At 41.1% G+C, this 13003-nt stretch overlaps 1 protein-coding gene across 1 annotated transcript in view; it reads left to right on the forward strand.

Annotated features, from left to right (window-relative positions):
* The window catches only part of BCKDHB (branched chain keto acid dehydrogenase E1 subunit beta), a 295498-nt gene extending 284809 nt beyond the window's left edge, over positions 1-10689 (forward strand). Inside the window, exons 10-11 of the mRNA XM_037894371.2 lie at positions 4319-4497; positions 10438-10689. Coding sequence (XP_037750299.1) covers positions 4319-4459 — 141 coding nt within the window. The 3' untranslated portion in view covers positions 4460-4497; positions 10438-10689. The remainder of the gene's footprint in view (positions 1-4318; positions 4498-10437) is intronic.
* The last annotated feature ends 2314 nt before the right edge of the window (positions 10690-13003 follow it).

Raw genomic sequence — 13003 nt, forward strand, 5'->3', positions numbered from 1 at the left:
AGAGCTCTTCAGGAACACCCTGAGGAGTATCTGTGTTCAGGAAGACAGCTGAGAGTTAAGTTTCTGCTCCTGCTATTTGAATTACCAAGGAAGACAGACCCTAGAAAGAGGGTATGATGATTCTAAATACAGTTAGGGTGACAAAAGGGGGTGGGGCAGAAAGAGGCAATCCCCACCTGCTCCTAACACATTAGGTAAAATTTTGTCCCCTGGCTGGTAGTGCTGCTACTGCAGCCTCAGAGGCAGTGCAGTGCCGAGCCACCAGGTCTTCTTCCTCTGCCGACAGAGAGCAGCAGCAGTGGAGGAGCTCAGGCTGCTGTGGCTGCCAGTAGCCAGGAGTGGTGCTGCCCCTTCAGGTCTCCCCACACGCTGCCTGTGGGGGAGGTGGAGAACTGAGGAACTGGCTCTGGGGGTGCTGTTGAGGAGGGAGGATACTGGCACTGGCGGTGTTGTGTGGGAGGTGGGATGCCAAGGACTTGCAGCTGGCTCTGGGGATGCTGGTTATGGGGAGCAGGCAGCGGTGGCCTGGGGAATGGCATTGTCACTGCCACGCTCTTTTTTTGCTGTGCAGCCCGCACAGGACCCACCCAGGAAGCTGAACTCCACCCCTGTCTCCTAGTAATGCCTGAGATGGCGTGGGGCAGAGCCACGCTATCTGCCTAGTGCGAAGGGCTCAGCCTGGCTGCAAGGAGTCGGGGGATGGTGCAGAAAAGCACCAATCCTGCCCAGCAATTCTACTTCATGGCTCAGGCTCAGATCTGGTAAGGCCCACCCCCCTTCACCCACTGGACTCTAGCCCATAACTATTCCCTCTCCACAGTGTCTACCCCAGTCTTTTCCTTTTGCCAGGGTTTCCTCCCCACAAACCTCTCAATCCCACTCCACACCCGGAGATCCATAGCCCCTAAACTTTACCTCTCACTCCTCCTGCAGCCACCATACCAATCACCAATTCTCATCACAAACCCACCCCACAGAACAGAAGACCCCCACACCATTTAAAGTAATTATTACTTGATTGTTTTGTCACTACTTCGTAGGCTGAAGAATCACTGTTTTAGTTAGCTTGCAAAACCGATACTATTCGGGGAAAATTTTGGGTAACACTCAGTAAATTTTTTTATACTTCACCCTCCCTGCTCAAGACCCCAGGTGGTGCCCCTGAATACAGTGTTTGTGGAGCCTGTTCAGTGAAGTATGGGAACTCCACCTGCTAGTGACTAAAAATTCATTGTTCTTTGATGGTTGTCAGGTGAATGGCCTAAGTGAGATGAGATGGTGGCCTTAGTCCAGCTCCTGGTGGGCAAGTGTTTGCAACATTGCACTAGCCTCCAGTAAAATTGAAACTGAAGGCCAGAGCTTAAAAGGCCTCTGTACAGATGCACAAGGTGTGGAATAGGCTCCAATGAAACTCAACCCTAAACTTCTGGGGTGGGACTGGCCACCGTTTCAGGCTTGCGGTGCTATGAGAGCGTGGACTCCTCCAGTCCATGATCCTGTGGCAGCTAGGTATTCCAAAGGGGAAGTAGGGTCATGGCATAGAGAGCTAGATGGCTGTGGAAAGGAGTGCAGCTGGCCTACTCGCCCTGTGCATCTGGGAGCTCCTGCTGCTGTGCTGCAACTCCACCCCACCCCTGTACAGATAGTTTTTGAACAGGCATTATTATGTCCCAAATAAGCACTGTTATCAGCAGTCACAGTACGAGGGCCAAGGACTGACTGCATATGGAGAGTACACTACCCTCTCCCCCATGAAGATTTTCCACCAGTCAGGGGTGAGGAAGAGTTGGAAGCTTGCTGTAGCTGGTCGGTGGGGTTAAAATAAAGGATTTTGGGTCTCTGTTACTTTCCATCTAGCACTTCTCACAACATTAATCTCACTTTATAAAGAAAATCCAACCTTAAAATGCTTAAACTCACATTATAATGAAAATAATACCAAGTAGCAAGAAGTGGTGTTACTTAAATAAATCACGTAGTGGGTTACTGATATTCATATGTTCGTGCTTCTAGTTGACAGTTAAGACAAACGCATATTAAATATGGAAAGCAATGTGATTTTCTGGTATAGGGGAGGGGTGTGTCCCAATCTGAAGTTAATTTACCACTCTCAATATTGCTATTTAAGACTCTAAACTCTGCAAGCTTTAAATAGTGATTTTCTTTTCCCTACTGCTATCCCAAAGCTCTGTACCAACAGAAAGGTCAACAAGAAAGCCAACCTGAAAGCAGATCCCAGAAAAAGCTTTGATAATTGCCAAGTAAGCATAAATCCGCACATGGACAGTTCATAGGTTGACCTTTTCACTAGGAAATGCAATGACACTGGGTTGGATTGCATTACCTATTCCCAGTGTTTTCCTCAGGAACTGAAGTTAGAGGGGATATTCAAATTTACAGGGAAATGAGGGCCAAGGAGTGAGACCGGGAGGGTGAAGATGAGCTGTATGGCACCATAGTAAAAACTGGAAAAACATAAGTTTTAGATTTCTAAAACAAAAAATATTATTTTTTTAAAAAACATATTTAAATTGACTTTTGGAAAAATCATAGTAATTAAAAGGTTTAGTGCAGAAACTCCCCGAGATAATGACCCCTCGAGATAGCAACGATGTGAGATAATGACCTTGGAAAATATTATGCATTTTAAAAATCTTAGCCTACTAGGAAATGTATATTTATATAAATTTCCCAGTCACAAATCTAGCATTCTGAAGCAAAGTCACTAAAAATACTAATCTGGTTGTTCCAAGAATGAGAAATTGTATTACTTCCTTCTATGTATACATAAACTTTCATGAAATTTCAGTAAAAAAAGAGGGGTTAAGTTTATTGTGGCTGCCTGGTTGCTGTAAGCAAGTTTCGTACATTTTCATCGGCAAGGCAATTTGGCGCTAACTCTTGGCCCCACGTTTTAAAGATCATAAAACACCAGTAAACATCAGCATTTGATTTTATGATGATTGCTTCTTGTTTATCAATCACAATTTGAAATTATGAGGTTGGCCACATCACCAAAATGAATACGCCAACATTGTCACAACAAACACAGCTGTGTGAGGAAGCTAGTCTTTGTTCATACTTTTCAAACCTATTATGATTTTTCGGGTGAAAGTGTTTTGTCATATATATGCTTTTAAAGTGTGTATTAATGTTTCAATTTCAATTCAAATTTCCAGCCAACAACTAAATGCAATTTTTTTCCAACTAGAAATTTTTTAGAACAATTAGATCTAGTTGGAAAACAAGTAAATTGGCAACACAGCTAACTAGTTGACCACTAGGGGGAGTAATGGGGGAGTTCAGAAGGGGTAGGGAAATCCTTTTCCTCCTGCATTTTCTATTTCCAGCTGCTTTGAAAGAAGATGCTACCATACAATTGCATGTGAGTAATATGGAGAAACAGGACATTTCTGCAATTCACTTGTGTTACAGGTATCTCCTATCCATGCCATCATGCATGGTGAGGGGTGACCTTTTACAAACCTAAGCAGATAGCTCACTCTTGGGTTGAAGAGTATCCTTGTGTGCAAAACAATCCAGCAATCTGAGAAAATGTCTAGCATCCCACTATTGAGAAACATGGGTGTTTGACAGGAATTGATTATATCGGTCCAGTGGAACCTACACAGCCCAAGCCCGGAAATCTACACAGCAATGAAACAGCCCTGCAGCCTGAGCCCCACATGCCTGAGTCGGCTGGCACGGGCCAGTCATGGGTGTCTAGTTGCTATGTAGACAGACCCTCAGAACAACGATAATTTTTGTTTAGAGACCGTGCTTTTGACTTTGAGAATGTGCTAAGCACATGCAAGTTCATGGATTTCAGTGCCAGATGCAACTGCTAAGCACTTCTTGGGTTAAGTCCCTAATACATTAGAAGTCTAAATCACTTTGTATATGACAGTCACGTATATAACAAATAATACTGGCTTTTAGATTATTTGATTTTCCTTATATGTTTCAATGTGGCATGGGAAGTATAAACTCTTATTTCTTTGTTCCTGAAATGTTGTTTCCTGGCAGTGTCTCTGTTTGGATGTATAATGGATGTGCTAAATATAATCTGCATGCAGTTTAACATAAAGCACATCGAAAATGAATGTAACATAAATACCAATTGTTATTTTAATATAAACCGCTAAGAAGAAAGGGAAGTTTTACTTCTGTTGTCTGGGATGTATCTATGCTGTGGTATAAATAGAATGTTTGGGTTTTCAGGGGTGTCAGTCTGACATAGCTCATCAGAACTTAATTTGTGAAGCATGGCTTCTGAAAGTAAAGCCTTACTAACTTTCTTCCTTGTTTTTGTTAACAGGAAGAGTGCTTCTTGAACCTAGAGGCTCCTATTTCAAGAGTATGTGGCTACGACACTCCTTTCCCTCATATCTTTGAACCTTTCTACATCCCAGACAAATGGAAATGCTATGATGCCCTTCGAAAAATGATTAATTATTGATAGAATTATTGATGAAGCCTGCAAGCATTCTAACCAGAGTAAGTGGAAGATTTAAAGGTTAAAGTACTAGTCATTTTTAAAGCAGGAATTGGCTATTGCTGCTTACGGTCATGGTTCAGAAAGGTACTTAACCCCTTGCCTAACTTAAAACATATAAGTAGCCCCACTGAAATCAATGCGCATAGTGGAGCACATGTTTGAGTACCTTGCTGCATTAGAATATAAAATACTTTGCATTCTGAGAAGTGTGATTGATTAAGAACAATTATTGATTGAAAGAAAAAATCTATATTGCTTCAAATATTTCACATATGAAAGCCCATTCTGTTTGAACTTTAAAACCTCCTGTGGCTCATGGTGGGTTCAGACCTGTGAAGTGCGGGTCATCTTCAGCTCATGTTGACTTTAATTGGAGCTGAAAGTTCTCAGCTCTTTGCAGGATTGACCCTGCGTTGAGTGCACTGAAGACATGAATTTTCTCTAGTCTTATGTTTCAGTTCAAAGATACTTGTAAGCCTATTATCTAAAGTTTATTCTGCAAATAATAACCAAATATTGCATTTTCTATATAATTTTTCCAGCTACTTTGCCCACTCACCCAGTGAGACTTCAAGCTGTTTGCAAAATCCTGCAAGCAAGCAAGTAGTTTATCAAGCGGTAGTCAGTGAGAGTTTTACTATTGACTTCAGTGGCAGCAGGATTATGCCCTATACTGGGGACCCATTCTTGTGTTCATATTCCCAGTATATGGCTGTGGTCTCATGCAAATATCCTATCAGAACATACACTGTGGATAATGTAATGTTCTTACCTCAAAGTCTTGAGCTGTTATACAGATTCACCAATGCATAGTATGTATATACCTACTGCTGACAGCATTAGGACAGGTCTTAATGCTTGAGGCAAGTACTAAGTGAGGAACTACCATTCTGCAGTGTCCAGTTAAGCTCTGAAGTCTTAGTTGAATGTGTGAGGTGCCTTAAGTGGCCAGTGTCTTTCATTTTTTGTAGATGTTTTTTTTTTCAGGTCTTTTTTGCCCTGGTATTTGTTTTGTTTCCTTCCTTTTGTCCCCAGAGTAGGAAGCTTTAAGAGCTCCCCTACATGTGATCAGAAGTTTACCCTTTCAGATCACTAGGCTGTTTTGCTCAATCCAAAGAGTCCATCTCCACAAAATAATGTGGTTCCACTTAGTAACTCCACATTTACCATACTCACATAGCCACTGTACTATGTCATGTGAAATTCCATAGCATTTCTGTATACTTTAGAAGTAAGGACATCCTATGTTAGTTGAATTTCATTGTGGTAGTTGTGAGTAAGTGGTTTTTTTTCTTTTCTTTTCTTTCCTTTTTTTTTTTTTAATGCCAACCACTGTTGATATGAAATTGTCCCTTGTGTTTTACCTGTGCTGAAGTAAATTTGTCCAATCAGATGTTCCCTTTATTTGACACCACTATTGTACATTAAATCAAACTGTCTCCAGAGAACTGTGTCTCTGTGACTGTCTGAATGAATAATTTTATTATTTTGAGCATGCTTGCAACTTCAGGGAGGTTATCAATGGAGCATGGTAGGTTGTCTCTGATCTGTTCTTTGGGGAAAAAAATATCTCCTATGACAGAGGAGAAGGAAATCCAGAAGACTGCCCTCCTGGGGATGTAAAAGAGGGGTCTGCAGCATCTGCTGCATCGTAGTCCATTCCTATCTCTGACCCTGCATAGGATGGGAATCGGGGGAGTCTGTGCAGGGAGGCTGTGGGAGGGAGGTAGACGTGCACACTACATGTGTGCCACTTTTGTCCTCTGGAAACCAGCATGCAACCATCTATAAAGTTAATGTAGACTGAATCTGAATTAACTTCTGGGTATGTCCCTTCCCCCATGTTCCAATTTGTACTGTGGACATCACCACGCAAAAACTGTCAGAGGGAACTACTGGGGCAGCTGGTAGTACTTTAATTGGCATCGCTATGTAGCTAGGCTCACTGAGACGAGGGGAAAGTCACAAGGCTGGGGAGGGCCAGGAGGCAACGTAGAGAGACAGGCTAGCACTGACTGCCCGCTGATTTCAGGAGATCTGCAGGTTACACGGTCCGTAACCCCTAGTCATGCTGTTGGGTTTTTGGGTTTTGTCCCTCACAGAATGATCTGCTAGAAATCGGTGATGGGAAACCTTGGAGTGTCATGTCCTCTTTGCAGGCTGTTAGGTGTGAGCGTGGTGGAGAGACACATAAGTCTAGGAAATTTTGAGAGGAGTCTCATAAATTCTTTGCATAGTTTTTTCAAAACACTGTGACTGGGATTCTGTATTATGGTATGCATCCAGGTTTGGCCTATCCACAGCTCATACATCCCGTCAGCTTAAAATTATTTAGGGGTATTGCTGTATTTAGTTTTTACAGTAAATATTTGCTTTGGCTTCTTAAAAATAAATAAATGGATGTTACAGTTTCTTGTGCAGGTAAGACTGAATTGTTATTGCTGTGCCTTTATTTCCACTTGTAACAAGTTTTTCCTTGTTTAGTTAATATTTTTAGAAATTAATCTACTTGTCAGAGGCAGGAATTACAAAAGATCCGTGTTCAGCCATCTGCTCCACAGAGTTCAGATGGAAGGATAATGTGTTTTTATCTGTATTGCTGTGAAAATGAAAGGATAATTGTAGCATTTGCTGGCTGTTGCACTCAGTGTAATACTCATTGGTGAGGTGGTTTGTTGACCCAGAATTTTGAAGTCAGTATGTCGCAAAGCCATTTATATGCGGGGAGCACAGCGATCTCATGTAATAACAACCTTCTAAGAGACTGAAGATGGTCTTACAGTCCATGGGGTCCCAACCAGAGCAGAGGGATATGTTTCTAGAAAGGCAGATTATCAGACCATGTGTTGTCCCTTTCTCATCCTGTTGCTGGGAAGACAGAGGGGATCTACAGGTGCGTATTTCTCTTCCCTCTGATTATACTGCCAGAGTAGAGTGTAGGGCTGGCCTGTTAGCTGCAGCGCTGGCATAGGCTTTAGGATCCCAAATAGCCACTTGCTTTGGTTGTGCTTGTGAAAAACAACTAGATGTGCAGCAAGTAATTTTCGTGTTTCCCACCTGTGATCAAGTCTTCTATTGGAGACTTGTATCCATTACTTTTAAGCACCCTGAAAAAACGGTGCCAGTTAATCAAGTTACAGGATGGGGATCAGGGGAATCTGTGCAGGGAGTACTCGGTGGTACATTTTTTGTATCTCTCTAACTTGTAGTTATTTGTATTGATATTTTCAATATACATCTCTATCACACAGTATTCAGAGAAGGAATGATCTATAAATCCATCCCTCTCCATTCACAGGACTAAGCATTTCTGACTCAAAAGGTAATTCTGAATGTTTTCCAGAAAAACAAGGGCGCTTGTCCTGCAGCTGGCTGAGCACAGGTTTACCCTGCACCCAGTGGCGCTGCATGTAGGCACTCGGATTCACTTGCAGCTTTGTGCCTGAGCCTAGTGAAAATCTCTGAACTGGAGACTGAAATAGTTCATTTCTAAAAGTAGCCTCTGCCTTGTGCCACTTTTTTTTTCCCCCTGACTGGTTGCACACGTGTTGACAATATATCACACGTACACAGTCATTTCTCTCGATGTTGACATTTGTCATGGCTTTCCCGTTCATAGACTGAGTTGATAATATAACGTTGTCTGACTCATCAATGAAAGATAGGAAGCATAAAGTTTCCATATAACTAAGTCAGACCTTTAAACAGCTTCTTGGCTGCTAGTGAGCTCACATTAGACATGGCACTGTTAAAATCTATAGTGCTAAATGTTAGCTTCCAGGTCTGCAGCTGTGTTTCAGATAACACTTTGTAGTAGGAAAGCAATCAAAATGCAAAGAGGGAAGGAGATGAACATGAATATATATTTCCTGTATAGCTGGTGGTGTTAGTGGCTATTCATAAAAAAGCCAACACATATTAGAAAGTGCCCTCATGTGACACACGCAATATCAGGGGCAGTTATAACACAGATGGCAGAGATGTAATCAGACCATTCCAAATGGCCTCCCTCTGGCCATGCACAACTTTGTATTCTATAGGACTATGTTTTTCTGTCTTTTGCCAACATCTGCATTTGAAGGCTCTTTCCCCAACAGGTGGAGATTCATCTGTATGAGAGAAATATATACTTTATCTACACCTGTTACACATGGGTATGTCTGTGTGTACATTGTGATAGTGTAGGTGGTGCTAGTAGTTACTCCTATTTAAGAAGTTACCTAACACTTTCCATCTACCATTCCCTGTTTTCAGTTATAATTTTGCCAAACTTAAGCCATTCAGTCTCAAATTCCTTGGCTTTCTCTACCTCAAGCAGATTTTTTAAATCTCAGCAAAAATAGCTATTTCTGAGAAAGAGGTTGGGGGGGGGAAATTGGTAGTTTTGACAATGTTAATTTTTTTCCCAACCATTTCTCTGAAGAGTTCTCATGCTTCATTGGTTTGGCATAGGGACCTAAAATTTAGACAGGCAATAATCCTGGGGCCAGTAAGGTGCCTTTTGCTCTCCCTATGAAAATCTATCCAGATTTTGGTGAATTATAAACCTCTGAAAATTGCCATTTGCACATGCTGCTAAAATCTCTAGACATTCCATCTGCACTGATCATGCTCTGGCCCCACAACTCCTTGCATTCTAGCTACAGTGAGTATATTCCAGCTCCTCCGAACTCCTACTTGCTCCCAGTCCCACTCAGCTTCCTACACGTAAGGCACAGCTAGCGCTCCAGATGGGTCATAGGAGGAAGGAAAGTATGATTCTTCCCCCTCCACATTTTACAGAGAAAGTATGTGAGAGGTTACACAAGGTCACTTCTGGCACATTAATAATAAAACCCAGGTGTCTAATATGGCAGGAACAAGTCTCACCCACTTAACCACACTGCCTTTCAAAGTGAAAGTACCAGAGTCATGTGCTTGGCTGTGCTGTGTATAACCACTAGAACATTCTCCTCCGGAGCCTGGAATAGAACCCAGAAGTCCTGATTCCCAACATCCCAATACGCTACTGGCAAAGCGTGTTTGGCATCCCCCACTTGTGTCTGGTCCACATAGCAGATAACAGCCTGTTATTCCTGCCAATTTTTTCTTTAGCTAAGCTGATAGAGAGCGGTGGTGCTGTTCTAAATGTGTTGAGTTCAGACCTTGCGGATGACCCATCTTGGGGGGTCAACATGGTTCCAGATGGAACTTCAGTTTACTTAAAAAAAAAAAAAAAAAAAACCTAGGGAATTACATACAAAATATTACAATAAAATTTATTTCATTACATGATTACGTACTATTTCTTCAACAAGACACCTTCCTCATCAGAATAGCGTGACTAAGGCAGAGAGTTAAATGAAGAAGAAGGACATTCTCTTTTGCTTAAGGCACTGGAGTGGGACCTAGGAGAACTTAACCTGCCATAGACTACCCAGCCAAGACTGCATAATAATACATATGCATAAATGGTCCAAATTACTGTTGCATGGGCAACCTTAATTCTGTCATTTCCTAACTTTCACCTTTTGCAATCGTAATACTCTTTTAATGTAGTTTTCTATATGTAATAAATATATTCATATTGTTAACTGATAGTTGAGATTCCTAAAACATTTTATCTATTTTGTGCAGTGTTAGGAAATAACAAAAATAGCCTTGAAGGTAAATGTTCCAGGACAACATTTACTGTTGGACTGTATAACTGGAATAAATTGGAGTAAAAGATATTGAGTTAGTTGTGTTTAGGAAGTCTCCTGCCACCAATAAGGTACAAACGAGTTTAATCAAAATTTATACATGATATGAGTAAAGGGAAATCATCTTTTAAATCCTGCAGGTAACATTATACATGAAATGAAAGAACGAGTTTGTGGTTTGGGGAGGTACGTATTTAAGCTATGGATATTATTTTCACCCTAAATGTGTGTAATTTATTTTATCTTCTACTTTTGCAGAGAGAGGAGGAAGAACAAGAATATACAGAAGCCTTCTTTAGAATTCTTGGCATTTATTCAGATGTGTGTGTTCTGGAAGTCCTATAGCAGATTATCTTCTCTGAAGTAAACCCATCCTGAATGTCATCTTGGCTAATCTTCAAAAGCTCAAATTTCCCCCTAATTATGAAATCAATGATGGACAGGTGATTGCTGTAATAAATAGTTTCAGATGTATTAAAAAAATAAATTCCAGATGCAGTATGAACTTTATTCACTTTGCAATGCTTCACGAGGATACATCTTTAAATGACTTCACTGTGTAAATATTATGTGGGATTTTATTCAGTAAAACATATTGTACTCATGTGGTCTCTCTTTGCTTTTTCTGTTTTGGGAAAAGTCCAAAGAAATTCTTATTTGGTAACTATAAATTTTAAACAAAAATAATGTTGAAGCAGCAAAACTGATGTGTGTGTCAAAATGGACAGTGGTTGCACGCTTTCTGACATTGGGGCCAGATGGTGAGGGCAGGACTTGGGAAATGTGGGATCAATTCTCTGCTCCCCACAGACTTCCTGTCTGACCTTAGGTTCTCTGTGCCTCAGTTCCCTATCTGTAAAAAATTGTGATAATAGCACTTCCCTACTTCATAGGGGTGTTGAGGATAAATGCATTAAAGAGGGTGAAGCATTTTGAGAGCTACTGATGAAAACTGCTGTATAAGAACTTGGTATTATTTTCATTATTTTATTACATGACCACTATCATTAATTGTCATTTTTCATCATTATAATGGTCTCCAATAAGAAGATACTAAAGTACTGATTCCTCTCCTCTCTCTTCCAAATTAATTTAAAATGTGCAAGTGGGAGAGGAGCTACTGATACTGTCCTGTATGGTTGTATAGCTGATGGGTTTCATTGCTAAATCTCTCTCTCTTAGTGTCCTTATGTTTCAATTATTTTCACCTTTAGCTGTAGGATGATGCTGGCTGATGGTGAATAAACAATGTTAAGTCATCAAAAGAAGGGCAATCAGGTCTCTTCCAAACTGAAATGAGTGGTGGGAGAAGGAGCTGTGCAGGTGCCATTTTCTGTTAGGCCTACAGTATTATAGAAAGGATTTTACAATATAATCTATCAGTGCCTACCTTCACTGTTGTGGAATGTCTCCAAAATCAGACCTCGCTACATAACCTGAAGGGCACTGACCCTCCCGAAGAGCAAAAAGACTTCAGACCCTCTGGACGTCTTGAGAGGTTTTGCAATATTCAGGTTTACCCAGTTTTTTGTTGGTCATGCCTTTCATGTCCTCATCAAGCTGTGGGCAGGGCTTAGACAAGCCGAGGGAAGAATGGGTATCCATTGCCATGAGCATTCTCTCAGTGGATGGCTTTGTAAGGGGTTGCAGAGCCTATTACGGCATCATGGCTTCTAACCAGAATGGATACCTCCTGCACAACCTTTGTTCATCTGCCCACCACCTGCCTTAAGTGCCACATAAGTAGTTCACAGGCGTTGTTTTGGCCCTCTCGGTAGGGGGTGAATTTCATCGAGTCCTCATGCTAAAAAATCTGAGATTCTTTTTTTAATTGATGCAAATGTCCAGTTAATTGAACATCTTATGGGCAGGGAGTTCCAAATACACAAAACTCAAGTTTTGCCTTCAAAACTATGCGTTATCAGATAGGGGAAAGTGCTTCTCTACATTGAACAGCTTTGGGGGATTTCCAGCATGACTTAGAGAATAAGGTAAAATTACACAAGAGCAAGGATGGCCCTGTGAAGGCATAGCACTGGATATCAGAAGACCTGGGCTGTATTCCCAACTTCCTGGTGACCTTGGGTAAGTCATTTAGTCCCTGATCCAGCTCCCATTGAAGTCAAAGGGAGTCTTAGCTATTAGGCCAACATTTTCAAACTGGGGTGCATAAACCCATATTTCCTGTCATTAATTATAGAAAGGATTTTAGGTGCAATTATCCTAAATTGCACCTAAATAAGTGGCTTGGTTTTCAGAGTTGCTGAGTACCTACAAGCTCAATGGCAATTGTGGGCTCTCAGAACCCCTCAGGATCAGAACAATAATCTCTCTATATCTCACTTTCTTCATCTGTAAAATCAGGCCATGCCTGCTTCACAGCAGAGTTGAGGCTAATCATTAATGTTTGAAAGGCCTTTGAGATCCTCAGATGGAAGGTGCTAAAGATGATACATCTATTCAGCTCCTACCATCTGATTTTATACCGTTTATTACACTCTTAATTCACACCGCTGCACAGTCCCACATGGCCCTGGTGGAATTAATGAGGGAGGAAGAAATCATTTTGACGTGCTAAACCCTAAAATGAAGCCCACTAACTCATTTTTAATCCTCCATTAAGATGGCATTCTATCAGTTAAGTCTTTTTATGAAAGCTGTTTATGGGATGTATTCATTATTTGTCTAAAATGTAAACATGCTCTAATCATTCTCTGTTTCATGTAGTGTTTTACTCCCTAAGGAAGTTATTTCTGATTTTTTTTATTAACCCAAAGCTTACTATAAAAATTTGCTGTCTAAAATTTCTATCATAAATAGAAAA

This window comes from Chelonia mydas, chromosome 3, assembly GCF_015237465.2.
Source record: "Chelonia mydas isolate rCheMyd1 chromosome 3, rCheMyd1.pri.v2, whole genome shotgun sequence".
Classification (NCBI taxonomy): Eukaryota; Metazoa; Chordata; order Testudines; family Cheloniidae; genus Chelonia; species Chelonia mydas.